The 16,268-nt window shown below is 40.1% G+C and overlaps 1 protein-coding gene and 1 pseudogene across 1 annotated transcript; both read left to right on the forward strand.

Moving 5' to 3' along the window:
* The first annotated feature begins 339 nt into the window (after positions 1-339).
* Positions 340-1,267, forward strand: LOC135330583 (olfactory receptor 6Y1-like; annotated as a pseudogene).
* A 9,539-nt stretch (positions 1,268-10,806) lies between these two features.
* Positions 10,807-11,742, forward strand: LOC135330637 (olfactory receptor 9S13-like). The gene has a single exon (XM_064524855.1). It carries the CDS (start codon positions 10,813-10,815, stop codon positions 11,740-11,742), a length of 930 nt encoding a protein of 309 aa, XP_064380925.1. The 5' UTR covers positions 10,807-10,812.
* Positions 11,743-16,268: the final 4,526 nt, after the last annotated feature.

Consider the following 16,268-nt stretch of genomic DNA (forward strand, 5'->3'; position numbering starts at 1 on the left):
CATGATTCATCTGGGTTATTTTAGACATGCGTCCCAGATGAGATGAATATAGGGGATGAATAATAGATGAATGAGATGAATAGGAGATGAATAATAGCCATGAACTATAAGCTAAAAGTATGATTAGATTTTTATACTCAAAATTTCTGAACTGAGCAGATGAATTTCATCTAATTAATTTCTAAAAGCCTAGCAACAAAATCTCTGAGTTTTTATAGGGCTTTAAGTGGTGGTGTAACATATAGTTATGAATTTAAACCAATTAGAATTTAAACGTTAGGTTAGGATTTATCATATTAATTTGTTGCAGGTGGATAAGGTGCATCCTTCCCCTACAGAATGGGTGACAGGAATGAAACCAGTGTTTTGTATCTCATTCTCCTGGGATTTCCCACCTCTGCCGAACTGCAACTGCTCCTCTTCTCTGCTTTCTTTCTTGCTTATTCATTAACTGTATTGGAAAATATCATTATCATTTTCATCATCCGAACTAACCGTAGTCTGCAGAAACCCATGTATTTCTTCCTGGGAAAGTTGTCTTTCTTAGAGATCTGGTATGTTTCTGTCATTGAGCCAAAGATGCTAGTAGATTTCCTCTCTCCAGACAAACGCATATCATTCCAGGGTTGCATGACACAGCTATATTTCTTTGTGACTTTTGTTTGTACTGAGTACATTCTCTTAGCTGTTATGGCCTATGACCGCTTCTTGGCCATATGCAGTCCTCTCCGGTATCCACTCATCATGAACCATCAATTCCGTGTTCACCTGACAGCTGCCTGTTGGATGTGCGGTTTGATCACCTCTTTCATCAAGCTGAGGTCAGCTCTGGTTCTGCAATGTAGACAAAATCAATCACTATTTCTGTGATATTTCACCTCTACTGAATATCTCCTGCAGTGATTCCTCTTTGGCTGAGCTAGCGGACTTCATCTTGGCTCTGATGGTCATCATGGTGCCACTGTGTACTGTAGTCACCTCATATATTTGCATCATGTTCACTGTGTTGAAGATCCCTTCTTCTCAGGGGAGGCAAAAGGCATTTTCTACCTGCAGCTCCCACTTGACTGCAGTGGTGTTGTTCTACTCTACCACCCTGTTCACTTATGCCCATCCGAAGGTTATGTATACCTACAATGCTAACAAGTTGGTATCAGTCTTGTACACAGTAGTAGTACCACTTCTGAATCCACTCATATATTGCCTCAGAAATAAAGAAGTGAGATTTGCCCTGAGGAAGACCTTTGCTTGCACAAGAAACATCTAAGTATTCAATTAAAGACTTGAAGAGACTTCACTCACGAAGGCCAGTTAACAGTGCTGATGAACTAAAATCAGGAGCTCTAGACCTTGATTCACTCTCAAGTGAAACTGTACTACTCACACACCCAATTATATTCATTGAATTGGAGCTTGATAAATCTAAGTTTGACCTATGTCTACTTTTTTTTTTTCCTCTGCAGTTTTATGCTCTTACCTTTCTTAGAAATCTTTAGCCAAATGACTGCTCCAGTTTTAAAGGGAAGGTTTGGCAAAAATAGAAACTGAACTTCAGATTTCCTTTGCCTTTGTTCGATTACTAGGACCAGAAAATGGTGGGCAGGATAGTATGAGGCATGTAAAATGCAGATGTCTGCATCTGATCTATTTTCTCTGAGATTCCCTTATTCTCTCTGGAAAGAAAAAGGCATCAATACAGATGATTAAACTTAAAAACGTAACTCTTTTAGATGTACATTTAATGATGAAATGGAAAATCCTCCAAAGAAGAGAAATTTTCTCACATATCAATAGAGGAAGTATAATGTAAATAGTTAATACTGTGGTATGACTACAATGTCATTAAACTCAGACCCTTGGTCAAATGAGGGCCCTGGAACCCTGAACGACCTTAATGGACCCAACAAAGTTTGCAGTCAGACTTCTTTCTGGGACATGCAAAATGATTTTCAAGAGGAAATTCAGGCACAACAGACAAGATATATCACTTCACAGTTTTATTCAGGTAGCATTTGCCTTGGATTCAGAAATATTAAAGTTTTTTCATGGCTCAAAACTAAAACCAAGGCCAAGTTAGAGAATCACAAAATCACAGAATTGTTGAGATGGGATGGGACCTCTGGAGATCAACTAGTCCAATCCCCCTGATCAAGCAGGGTCACCTAGAGCACGTTGTCCAGGACTGCGTCCAAACGGCTTTTTGCATATCTCCCTTCAGATACTTATACGCACTGATAAGATCCCCTCTCCGTCTTCTCTTCTCTAGGCTGAACAGGCCCAGCATTTTTGTAGCCTTCTGCTGGACTCTCTCTAGCAGTGTCATGTCTCTCTTGTACTGGGGAGCCCAGAACTGGACCCAGTACTCCAGGGGTAGCCTCACCAGGGCTGAGTAGAGGGGAAGAATCACCTCCCTTAGATATGTTGGCAACACTCTTCCTACTGCAGGCCAGGATACCATTGGCCACCGTGGCCACAAGGGCACATTCCTGGATCATGGTCAACCTGTGGTCCCCCAGGACCTCCAGGTCCTTCTCCACAGAGCTGCTCTCCAGCTGGCCAAACACCAGCCTAGAATGGTGCATGGGGTTATTCCTCCCTAGGTGCAGGACTCTGCACTCCCTTTGTTAAGCTTCATGAGGTTCCTCTCTGCCCATCTCTCCAGCCTGTTGAGGTCCCTCAGAATGGCAGCACAGACCTCTGGGGTATCAGCCACTTCCTCCAGTTTTGTATCAACTGCAAACTTGCTGAGGGTGCACTCTGTCCCTGCCTCCAGGTCATTGATGAAGAACAGTACTGAACCCAGACTTGACCCCTGGGGGACACCACTAGCTACAGGCCTCCAACTAGACTTTGTGCCACTGATCAGAACTCTCTGAGCTCTGACGTTCAGCCAGTTCACAGTTCACCTCACTGTATGCTCATCTAGCCTGTAATTCATCAGTTCCTCTAGGAGGATGTTATGGGAGACAGTGTCAAAAGCCTTCCTGAAGTCAAGGCAGACAACATCCACTACTCTCCCTTCATCTACCCAGCCAGTCATTCCATCGGAGAAGGCTATCAGCTTAGTTAAGCATGATTTCCCCTTTGTGAATCCATGCTGACTGCTCCCAGTCACCTTTTTATCCTTCACATGCTTAGAGATGGTCTCCAGCATGAGCTGTTCCATCACCTTCCCAGGCATCGAGATGAGGCTGACTGGCCTGTAGTTCCCTGGGTCCTCCTTCTTGCCCTTTCTGAAGACTTGAGTGGCATTAGCTTTCTTCCAGTCCTCAGGCACTTCTCCTGTTCTCCATGTCCTTTCAAATATGATTGAGAGTGGCCTAGCAGTGACATCCACCAGCTCTCTCTTCACTCATGGGGTGGGTATATCCCTGCAGGGCCCATGGAATTGTGGATGTCAGCTTCCTAAATGATCTCTAACCTGATCCTCCTCGACCAAGGGAAAGTCTTCTTTCCTCCAGACTTTCCTCTCTTGTCTCCAGGGCCTGCGATTCCTGAGGGCTGGTCTTAGCAGTAAGGACTGAAGCAAAGAAGGCATTCAGGAACTCTGCCTTCTCTGTATCCTGTGTCACCAGGGCCCCTGCCCCATTCAGTAGCGGGCCCCCATTTTTTCTAGCCTTCGTTTTGTTACTGAGGCGTCTAAAAAAGCCCTTCTTGGTGTCCTTGGCATCCCTTGCCAGATTCAACTCCAAATGGGCCTTGGCCTTTCTAGCGCCCTCCCTGCGTGCTCTGACAATGTTCCTATAATGCTCCCAGGTTACCTGTCCCTGCTTCTGCCTTCTGTACACGTCCTTCTTCGGTTTGATTGTTGCCAGGAGCTCCTTGTTCATCTATGCAGGTCTCCTGCCCCCTTTTCTTGACTTCTTGCTCATTGGGATGCACTGTTCTTGAGCTTGGAGGAAGTGATCCTTGAATGTTAACCATCTCTATTGGACTCCTCTTCCTTCTAGGGCCCTAACCCATGGGATTCTTCCAAGCAGGTGCCTGCAGAGGCCAAAGTCTCCTCTCCTGAAGTCCAGGGTTGTGATCCTACTTACTGCCCTGCTGTCTCCTCACAGAATCCTGAACTCTACCATCTATCCCATGATCACTGCAGCCAAGGCTGCCCCCAACCTTCACATCTCCAACCAGCCCTTCCTTTTTTGTTAGTACAAGGTCCAGCAGAGCACCTCTCCTCATTGGTTCCTCTATCATCTGTGTCAGGAGATTATCATCAATGCTCTCCTGAAACCTTCTGGATTACTTAACTAAACATTTTTACTCCATTTATAATCTTTCCATTGATTTTGAAAGAGGCTCGAGAAACAGCTTATGCATTTGAGTTAAATATCTAAGATTATCAGTGAGAAATCTCTCTAGGTAAAAAAAAGAATAAAATAAATAAAAAAAATTGTGCCCAGGACATCTGTTCCATGCTCAGAATATCACAATGATTCAAAATGTTTAATACTCTATAAGAAATGTAAACTCTTTTTTTAAAAAAAGAAACTATCAGCTAAGTGCATAACACCATTGCCATTTTAAATGTCTGTTTGTGTTTATACTTGAGACTACAGTTCCTGATCTTCCATGCTCCCTACATATAGGCTTTCTTTTCAGATTTTGTGTTTAATGAAGTATGTGGCAATTCATACACTTGAAGGAAGACCTTTTTCTGTGCATACTGATGATGTGAATACAACTGATTCAGACCAGACTTTGAGGACTTGAGACCAAGCTCGAACAGAGCTGTCAAGAATGGTTTTGAATCAATCATAATGGAAGCTATTACCAGAAATATAAGATGCTGACTCTATTCCAGGTATTAGTAAAAAATGTGCTATGAGAATATAGATAATTGATTCCAGAATATGAACCATGGAATAGGAAGGGAACTAAAAAAAAAAAAAAAAAACAAAAAGAGAAAGAAAGAAAAATACAGAAGCTTTGTGTTTGGCCTCCTAGTAAAACGTTCTTTTTGACATGCCCCTACCACCAATTTAACCTAAACAATATGAGGAAAACTTACCAATCATTTATCCTACAGAATTCTCAGCCTCTTCAGGAGAAGACTAGCTTCCCAGATGGGATTCACTTCACTCATGTTTGTCTCCTCAGTTGCACTTTGTAGCATTTTAACTAATCATTTTGACTCCATTTATAATTATTGGAGATAAACAATTACTATGATTACTTTAGATCATTTTTGAGGGATGAGATGAGTAAGCGCCATAGAAATGTCAAAGAATTGCTGAAGTGCCTGTGAAGGTCAGATGAATCCCACCTCAGGGATGAGATTAAGATTAAAAACCCTAAATGTAAGCATCTAAATGTAGGTATCAACATATGCATGAGGTGCCTTGTGTCCCACTGTAATCTTTGAAGATCTTGTTAATATAGCCAATAGAGCCTAGGGATCCATGCAGAACACCCCAAAATAGACACTCAGAGCAGGATGTCATTGCATAACAACAACAACAACAAAACCCAAATAACAAAAAAACTCAGCTGTCTAGTGTCACTTGAACCCCTAAAGGGTTTAAAGTCTCTAGTAGGATCTTTAACTGCTCTTCAAATGTCTCTCATAATCCACGGTTTACCAAATGGGACTAGACACCGTGAGTGAGCTCTCTTCTGAAGCTGTTTTTGTTCTACCAGCAGTAAGAGGACTTAAGTACACTAACACCCATGAACCTTGTTTCCTCTATCCATATTGCTGAATGCAGAACGATCAAAGCAAGGAGATTCCTCTTGCCGAACCAAAAGCACCAAGTCAAGAGCCATGAATTATGATCCTATCTTGTCAGTAGAAAGAGTTATTTAACTCATCCCACCTGAGATCTAAACTAATATAAGGAAGCTCCATAAAGTGGCCATTTTTTCTACGCTTCAGAAGAGCTGAACTTTAATTATACACTGGCAGAGGAGATTCTGCCAACACTCATTCTATGCAGGCCACATGAATGAGAGTTTGGGCACATGGTAAAGTCATCAACACAGACCTCAAGAAATACTCTGCAATTCAGCTGTGGCTCAGCATAGTTTAGGATATAAGCAACAAGTAGTCTAGAAATGTGTAGATTTAAGTTGTGGTGTGCATGGATCCTCAACTGACAGTGTAGATGTACTTTGGTGCTGGGTAATTCTCTCATTGTTGGGTCAGTAATTTAGAAGACAAATGTCCACCTCCTTACAGAGCCCACAAGTTTTAATTAAACTAAATTGCACTCTAATGGGACCTATTTTTGCCAATGATTAGAGAAAGAACCCAAATAACCAACTTAGCTATGTCTAAAATTACAATGAATACTATCCTAGACTGCTAACTCATGTACTTCAGTTATAGGCCTGAAGTACAGTGAAATGGATTCAGATTTGAGCTCAAGATCTATAAAAATATTTAGAAACTTAAGCATGGGATTCCTCCAAAACTACCTAAAAATTAGACATCTAAGTCTGATCAAACCACCCTAGGCTTCTTCAATATTCATGGACACAGATTATCACCTCCAGAGGATATTAGTTCAGTCTTTCTTTAGCATAAGTCTTACATAGTATGAATCATTCTCCAAAGGTGTCTATTTCTTTCATACATGTTAAAGATCACCTATAAAAAATAGATCACACTTGAGTGCCAAGTCCACCTGTATTCTTCTTGCAGTATACTGAAGTAAAGCATTTATACACCAAAGATCACCTAACCTATTTCTCCCTTTATTTCAATTTTTACAGAATCACAGAATGGTTGAGATGGGAAGGGACCTCTGGAGATCATCTAGTCCACCCACCCCGATCAAACAGGGTCACCTAGACCATGTTGCCCAGGACCCTGTCCAGATGGATTCTGAGTATCTCCAAGGATGGAGACTCCACAACCTCTCTGGGCAACCTGCTCCAGTGCTCAGTCACCCTCACAGTAAGCAAGTTTTTTCCTCATGTTCAGACAGAACTCCTTCTGCTTCAGCTTGTGCCCATTGCCTCTCGTCCTATTGCTGGGCACCACTGAAAAGAGTCTGGCCCTGTCCTCTTTACACTCTCCCTTCAGATACTTATACGCACTGATAAGATCCCCTCTCCGTCTTCTCTTCTCCAGGCTGAACAGGCCCAGCTCTCTCAGCCTTTCCTCGTAGGAGGGATACTCCAGTCCCTTAAGCATCTTTGTAGCTCTCTGCTGGACTCTCTCTAGTAGTGTCATGTCTCTCTTGTACTGGGGAGCCCAGAACTGGAACCAGTACTCCAGGGGTGGCCTCACCAGGGCTGAGTAGAGGGGAAGAATCACCTCCCTTAGATATGTTGGCAACACTCTTCCTACTGCAGCCCAGGATACCATTGGCCACCGTGGCCACAAGGGCACGTTCCTGGTTCATGGTCAACCAGGACCTTGTGGTCCCCCAGGACTCCCAGGCCCTTCCCTGCAGAGCTGCTTCCCGGCAGATCAACGCCCAACCTGTACCCTGTTCTGGTTGGTGCATGGGGTTATTCCTCCATCAGGATCACCAGGTCCTTCTTTGCAAAGCTGGGTCCTTCTCTGTAAAGCTGAGAAGGCTGTAGCCTTCCCTAATTGATCTTAGGGAAGGAGGGATTACACCCAAGTATTATACAAACACAAACATTCCAAGAATGCAATTTTTCTCTAGCTTTTAAAAATATCTTTTATGAAGCTTTCTCAATAGACAGTCTCCTAACTTGAAGGTATGATGTCTTTAATACTGTAAATGAATCACCTCCCCAAAGTAATGTAAATAAGACTAAAAGTCAAATCCTAGGCCTTGAAAACCTTTCTATCTCTTTAACTTTTCTTTAGTGCCGCTAGGAACGGGTGAGAATGTAAGCGAAAGTAAAGTAGCCCGTATGTGTTGTTCTTTCATAAGTCACAGAGTTTCCCAAGTTTTTATATCAAGAAAAGGAACAACAATTTCACGTAGATTTATTTAAAATAAGTCTCCCAATGAAGGAGAATTTATTATAGTCCTTTGGACATAAATACAATGTCCCTGTGCTGAAAAGACTGTAAGTTTTGCTGTTGAAAAAGAACACACCCTAGGGTGTCTGAGACATCTACAGAGGTCTTGTGGGATGATTGTACTCTCCTGGAGTGCCTGTTGGAATCCAGGCCTGTTATCCCTTAGAAGCTAGACCATAACTTTGGGTATCTGAATCGCATCTCTAAGTTTCAGGGTGTAAGTATGCTCTCCCTGTCACTCAGAGAATAGAGTAAATTTAAGAAAACTTCGATTTTAGAGCAAGGAAATACACTGGTTGGCAGAAAGGTACTGGCTTCTGTTCTGTTTTAGCAGATTCTCGTAACTAATAGGGTTGGCACTGGGTCCACAAAGTTTTGTTCATAGGACTGAAATCGAAAAAGGGGCAGTAGGACTTCTGTGTAAGAAACACTGAAAAAAAATAGTGATTAAAAAATACCTAGAAGCATCATTACACTTACTCTATCTTTGGTTTGTTTGTTTGTTTGTTTGTTTGTTTTTTACCAGCAAAGACAAATGACACAAGGGAAAGATACCTCATTTAAGGTTTACACGTCTGGTGTGAAGGTCTAAAACTCTAGAAGCTGAGTTCCAAGTGTTTTTTATGCACATATATAAAGGTAGAGATCAGCAACACACCAGGGAGAACATCTTCAAAACCAGTGAGTTGAAAGGTCAGTGAGTTTCTCGAGAAGTATTGATTGCCAGCGGAATATTGAAAAAAACCCAACAGAGTAGGAAAGATTATTAATGCTTCTGGAAGGTGATCAGAAGATATGAATTCCAAAGACCACACCTGAACTTAATCATGAAATTACAAGGCATGTTGTGTTGTGATTTGTGAAGCATGAGCTTTGCTTTGCTGAGGTTAGTGATAGAGCTGACTTAATAATAACTAAAATAATTAAAATAATATTAAAACAATAATTAAAATAATTAAGTCTTTATTTGGGTTCCATAGCATTTATAGTAAATAAAACTTATTAAGACAGTTACCTTTTGCCAAAATTAAGTTTATTAAAAATAGGCAAGTATTTAACGGGTCTACAATGGGGTCAATGGAGAAACAGACAATTCTGGAGACTTCTTCAGATCTCAGGTGAATCAGTCATCATCCTGAAGTACCTCTCTCTCTCACTGACTATAAAAGCATTTCCAGCAGCTTCATTCCTAGCTTAGGCTTCTGTAAGGCAATAGTGATGATTATTAAAACAGAATGATTTTAATAGGCTATAGAATACATTCCCATCAAAAAGTTATTTCATTATTATGAAAATATTTTGTATCTGTTACATTTAAAACATTAATGATTAGACAAAAACAGAATAAAAATAGACATTTAAGAATAAGGACAATAAGATCAAACAAGACTTCACATCCATCAAATGGCTGACAACATTAACATACAATTTCTTTTTTTTTTTTCTTTTTGTCCTTGTTGATAGAGGCAGTTCTTTTCTCACTGTCCAAAAAGGTCTTTCATTTTCCCTCTCATTTTCTTGATGGCTTGTTTGTTTTTCTAATGAAAATAGATACCTCCAAGGGACTATTATTCCCTTTTTGTCTTAGTCATATAGGATAGGATCACACTGTGTTGTGTCTATTTCACACCTTTGACAAAAGAATCTACAGACAGCAGACTTAGACTGGATACTTGAAACTTAGATTCTGTGCACATAGGAATCCCAAATTCTTGGGAAAAGCCAAAAGCCAAAAGATTAGATGAGCAAGAGCATACAAAGAAAAATTCTCTCTCCATAGCTATTTTCTTCTTTAAGATACATGGATACAAAAAGAACAAACAAGAAGTAAATAGGGCTACTGAGGGTGCATAACAAGGATTATCAAGGTATGATTCAAGCAATATACAGGGAATTAATTCAATGTTTTAAATGGATTAGGTAAATGAGAGCTCTGATAATGTATCTAACAGAAATGATGACAGAGAAAACAATGAAAAAAGAAAACCTCAGTAACTGGATGGAGATTCATATCACTTAGCTTTATACATCTACAGACTAGATAGCTATATCTAAGCTAGCCTTCCCTTTAGGTGAAGGGAGAGGTACATACAATCCTAGAACATGATTCATGCCTTCTATGGTAAATATTCTGAAGTAGGAGTGTTTATTTCTCTCCACAGAATTTAAAGACCATCTAAATTCTTAGCTCTAATATAGGCATCTACCTACTGTAGACAGAAGGCTAGGGGAGATGACACCCACTTGGTGATTAAATATATTTAAAGAGATTAAATACAATTAAAAAGAGTTGTTTGATTTTTTCTGTCAATTACTTGTCTTTGGAACACCCTCTGTGAAGTAATTATTTCCATAGAGAAAATGTATTCCTTAAGAAGTCTCTATATTTGAGAATTTTGTTCCAAGTCCTCTTAAAAAAGAAAAAAAACCCAAAACTCACAGAAAGAAAAATGTTGCCTTTTTAAACAATAGGGCTTCTTTTTTTTTTTTTACAATTTTGTTCGTCTTTTATGGGTTAGCTGCTATCTTACATCTGAAATTGTTGTGTACGCTACCTTTATAATCAATCAAGAAACAGAAATTTCATTCTGTAGTGGACCTGTATTATACCTCAAATGAGCTGTATGTCAAATGTTTCTTTTTCAACACTTTCTGGAAAATGAGACAGGAGGACTGGTTCAGATATATGTGAATATATTAGAGACATCTGCAGATATGATAGATTACTCTGTTTTCCATTGCTCTCCATTTATGTCATATCTCTTGTATATATTAGCTTGTTCTTCCAATTGCTTCCCCAGGCAAAGTGTCCATGTGCCTGAAGTCCACTGCAGCATTATTTCTTATTTGAACTGTGTCTGAAAGGAACCATGGAAAACCACACCAAGGTAACTGAGTTCATTTTGGTTGGGTTCAAATCCCATCCAGGACTGCAAGTCCTCCTCTCTGTTCTCTTCTCAACAATGTATGTTGTCACAGTGGTAGGAAATTCTGGTATGATACTCATCATTAGAATGGACTCCAAGCTGCATAATCCTATGTATTTTTTCCTAGAGAACTTGTCTGTCCTGGACATCTGCTATTCCTCTGTCATCATCTCCAAAGCAGCACTGTCATTCTCACTGGGCAGAAGAATCATTTCCTACAATGGCTGTGCTTCTCAGATGTTCTTCTTCTCTCTCTTTGGCACAACAGAAGCTTTCTTCCTTGCTATGATGGCTAATGATCGTTTCTCTGCCATCTGCAACCCACTGCTGTACCAAGTCACTATGAATAAAAGGCTTTGTGTTCGTATGCTCATGGGCTCTTATCTGTCAGGCCGCATTAACTGCATCATCCAGACAGGCTTTACATTCAGCTTGCCCTTTTGTGGGCCCAAAGAAATAAACCACTTCTTCTGTGATGTTCCTGCAGTGATGCATGTCTCCTGCTCAGACACATTTGTCAATGAAATAATAATGCTCAGTGTATGTGGATCTATTATTGTGAGCACTGCCTTGGTGGTTTTTATCTCCTATGGTTTTATAATTACCACCATTATCCAAATGCCTTCAGCTGAGAGTAGGTGCAAGGCCGCCTCCACTTGCTCTTCCCACATGCTGGCTGTTAGCTTGTTCTTTGGAACTGTCTTTTTCATGTATGCTCAGCCTGGGGCCACATCCTCACCATGCAAAAGCAATATCATTTCTATCCTCTATACTACTGTTATTCCCATGCTAAACCCTTTCATCTACACTCTTCGAAACAAAGAGGTAAAAGGGGCTCTGAAAAAACTGTTAAAAAGGAAAGGGTTTTTTTAGTATCTTTACTAAAGAAAAGAAAAAACACAGTGCCCAATTCACTAGGGACAGATAGTTAGAATGTAAGACAAGGAGCGTCAAGTCCCAGGGCTTGTCATCCAGAAAATTTCATGATCACAGTTGATCAGTGTTATGAATAAAAGCAAGGATTATAAAAGAAATCTAAAACATTCAGATCAGGTGAAGCTGTGGACTCACTGAACCGGATTTAGACATTTAAACTGTGATTATCTCTATCCGAGCTGTAATATGGGGTCCTTTTATAATCATTCAAAAGGTGCAGGCACTTCAAGGTCCTAATTAATCACATTCTGGCATCTGAAGCAAGTCACATGAGTGACACTCTGGAAGTGCCCTATTTCTAATGCACTGGAGCACAGCTACCTTAGATGGAGATGTCCTTATTGTAAACTTCCAAAGATAAGTTAGGTAAACCAAAAATGAACCAAGTGTTTTATTTGTCCGTGACTCCTTCTAATTTTTAAAACTATTTTTATCAATTTTGCTTTTATTGACTTGTCTTAGAAATGCATGGACTATCTGAAATCTAGGTTGCAACCGCTGAGCATTGAGGACCAACTGGAATTGCTCTCTAAAAAAAAGATGTAATATGTATCTGAATTTTGTTTCTATGTGTTTCTGTATGTACAAGAGTGAGACCTATTTCTTTTTGAGAGATAGGCTTGTAACAATACAATCTGACATAGTATGAATATAATATTTTTAAGATCAGGCTTACATCTACTTGCAGACATTCAATATTCTGGGAAAAAGTGAACATTCCAAAAAATATTAACTTCAAACTTTTCTATCAAGTGTCTGAGGCATGCTGTCTTGAGTTATCATGTAAGCATGACCCTACCAGAAGGTTGTGTTCAGTTCTCAATATATTGTGGCATAAGATGTGTGGATATGGAGTGGATATAAGATATGCCAGGGCTGACTAGAAATCACAAGTTACCTGCCAGAGAAAATAAATTTCTAAATTAGCCATTAGGTCTCTTCCTATTCAGAATAAATTTTATCCCTTTAAAATTAAATGAATCACTATCTATAGTTACTTCCTTCTCTCTTTTAACTATAAAAGGAATCTAGACGATACACTCAAATGCATACACCTATATCATAGATAAATCCCATCCATATAGAAACTGCCTAAGAAAAACCCTGAATCAATGGGAGAATATACCAGACAGAATATCCTTCTGTGTAGACCCATTATCATAGGTATTTCTGTCAGTCTTTTCTACTAGCCACCATTGTAACCACAGTGCCAACTAGACTTCCAAAGGATCTAAATTAGTAGGAAATGGTTGTAGGTCATGTATCTTAAAGGCATCAAGATGGCATTCAGCTTCACTTTCAGATATATAAATTTAGGTATAATGGAGGTATCTGCATCTGAAGTAAACATTCGAGCTCCTAGTGTGCTTCTTTTACAGTCACTGATGGTCTAATAAATCCAGTTAGTATGTTCTAGTGAGCTAGTCAGCTCACCCTGACATAGATGTGCCTTGGTCAGGAATCCTTTCTAGTTACCACTGTGTTATATAGGTAAAAAAACATTAAGTGGTATGCACACTTCATGCCATTTGACTTAAGTGCCAGAGAACACTGCTGATCACTGTTTAACTTAATAATATAGATAGAGCCTTTTAGACTGCAACATACGAATCCTAGATGCCTCTTGAACTACAAGTATGAGTTTGGTATTTTCATAAATCTCATTTTTGGCCAATCCTCAGCCTTGCACTGAACTGTAGGTCTAAAGTGAACGTACTGTCTTTCATCCATTTTAATTGCATTGTAATGTCGTAGTGCTGTGGAGGAGAAGGATGCTGATGTTCTTAGTAAAGCGGTGGATGATAAGGCTATGGATCCTATGTAAAGCAATTTCCATGGATTCTGCACAGTTCTAATTTTCTTTAGTGTATGGTGGAATAAGGGGTGCTATCTCTGCTATCTTTTTCTTGTTGAAAGCCTTTTGGAACCCAGATATACCATAACCGGATGTAGCTTGCTTATTGACTCCTTCAAAGATCTCCAATGTATTTTTCAGCCATGAATTCTTGCTTTCCCATGTTGCTATTATGTTTCTTATGCATGTATCCATTAATTATGTATTCTATCACAGTTCCTACTAACTTGTCCAGTACAAATGTGACACTTACTGGTCTATAGTTCCTCAGATTCGCCCTCGATACCACACTAGGCATCTTCTAGACTTCTGATACCATGTTAGATACAAGGGAAAAGTTGCACAACATAAAAAAGCAAGTATTTAATACTCAAGGTATAAATAAGTAAATTCTGGTACTGGCATTTTTCAGGGATTTTTTTTTCTTTTTTACTTTTAATTTCATAATTTCTTCTACTAGCAGTTCTATTTTGAGAGACACTGTAATATAATCTTCATCAAATACAGTCTAGAATGTGAAAAAGAAGAAAATATTGCCAAAATAAACACAGATATAGAAAAATAATGTTGTCTTTCTCCTCTTTCAGGACTTCTTTAAAACTTTATAAACTATTTGTCGTAAGTGTCTTACTAGAGATCTACATATGATACTTATGTGGTTAAAATAGTTTCAAATTATTTTTATGACTTTTGGAAGTTGTTTCTCAAGCTTTTTTTTTTTTCTGGCAAATATGCACCAGGTGTAGCTGCTCTTTCATTAGATTTTAAGAACAGAAGGTGTGATTCCTCTCTCCTAGCTGTATCATCCAAATAGTCATCTAGGTTCCCTCCACTGACAATGCAACAAAAACCTTTTCACTTACGGAGAGATAAACTTCCATTAAGATAAATGTGGAAGGCAAATCATTTCAAATAGCTTTGTTGGGATGCTTTTCCTGAGGACATGCCTATTAGATTGTTCTCTGAGATATCCCCAGTGACATATCTCATGAAGAAGCACACCAGCAGCATCCACACCACACATTGTTGTTGCATTCACCTAGTCCACCACAAAGAACAACCGCACACAAAATACTTTCCCTGTGTGCAAGACACATTGTCCCTGACATATAAAACAACAAGGGTGGATAGCCAGTGATAGTCCCACCAGTTGGGACTCATCTATCTAAATGTGGATATTTACAATGTGGACATCTCCACCTTGAGTTGTTTGAGATTACCTTTGGATGCACAGAGTTATTGCAGGGTAAACTCCCAGGTACTACAGCAAGCAAGTGCAACTGTGGCAATCAAACCAGGTAGGAAAAAAAAAAAAAAAAAAAAACACCACCACCACCGCCAACAAAACAGTAGAGCTTCTTCCTTTGCTGTAATACATTTTTGCATGCAATGTAGACATCTTCAAAGGATGATTTGAGAAACTAATTCAAGCTCCTCTCTTCAGTCCCTAGGAAAACCATGGAGTTTGTCTTTCTGGATAACACTTGTGGTCACGTGAAGAAAAAGCAGTCAGCATAGATTTACCAAAGGTAAATCATGCCTGACCTGCTTATTTCTATGATGAAATCCCTGTATTTGTGGATGAGGGAGTAGCAGTAGGTGTCCTTTACCTGAACTTTAGCAAGGCTTCCAACACTGTCTTCCATCATAGTCTTTCATCCAAATTAGGACATTAAGACATTAGAGTAGGGATGGGTGGACAACTAGATGGATAAAAAGACTGGTTGGATTATCAGGCTCAGAGGTTAGTGGTCAATGGGTCATACTCTACCTGGTGTCCCACAGCAAGTGGAGTACTACAGGAATCTCTCTGGGGACCTGTCCTGTTTAATATCTTTATTGATGACCTGGAGGAGGTGACACAGTGTTTGCACATCAAGTTGGCAGATGACACTAAACTTTGGAGGCTGTGGGGCAGAACTACTTCCTACAGGGACCTAGACTGGCTGGAAGAATGGACCAATAGGAAATGCATGAAATTCAACAAGGATAAATGCAAATTCTTGCACCTGGAATGGAGTAATTCCTGGAAATGATACAGGCTGGGTACTGACTGGCTGGAAAGCAGCTCTGTGGAAAAGATTCTGGGGGGACTTGATAGATTATCAGTGTGCCTGGCAGCAAAGAAGGCCGATAGTATCCTGGACTGTATAAACAAAAGCATAGCTAGTAGATCAAGCAAAGAGTTCATCTCCCATTCCACTCCCACCCCCCACTCAGCACTCATTAGATTGCACCTAGAACACTGAGTCTAGTTTTGGGTTCCCCAATACGAAAAAGACTCAACAAACTGGAGCAACTTCTGCAACCAGGACAGTCAAGGGGCTGGAGCACATGCTCTATGAGGCGAGGCTGGGGGAACTGTGCTTGTTGCTCCTGGAGAGAAGGCTTCCAGTACTAACCAGGAGGTTATCAAGAAGCTGGAGCCAGGCCCTTCACAGTGGTACATGGTGGTAAGATGAGAAACAACAGAGAAAAATTTAAAAAACGTAGATTCTGAGTGGATATAAATATACTCCCCCCTTCCCCCCCCTCCCCCCCCCCACTGAAGACAGTCAAGCACTGGAACAGGTTGCCCAGAGATTGTGCAGTCTCCATCCTTGGAGGT

Source organism: Dromaius novaehollandiae, chromosome 22 (genome assembly GCF_036370855.1).
Source record: "Dromaius novaehollandiae isolate bDroNov1 chromosome 22, bDroNov1.hap1, whole genome shotgun sequence".
In the NCBI taxonomy this organism is placed as follows: Eukaryota; Metazoa; Chordata; class Aves; order Casuariiformes; family Dromaiidae; genus Dromaius; species Dromaius novaehollandiae.

Coding starts and splice junctions, on each gene's coding strand:
- LOC135330637 (XM_064524855.1), top strand. CDS start 10,813: ATGGAAAACCACACCAAGGTAACTGAGTTCATTTTGGTTGGGTTCAAA.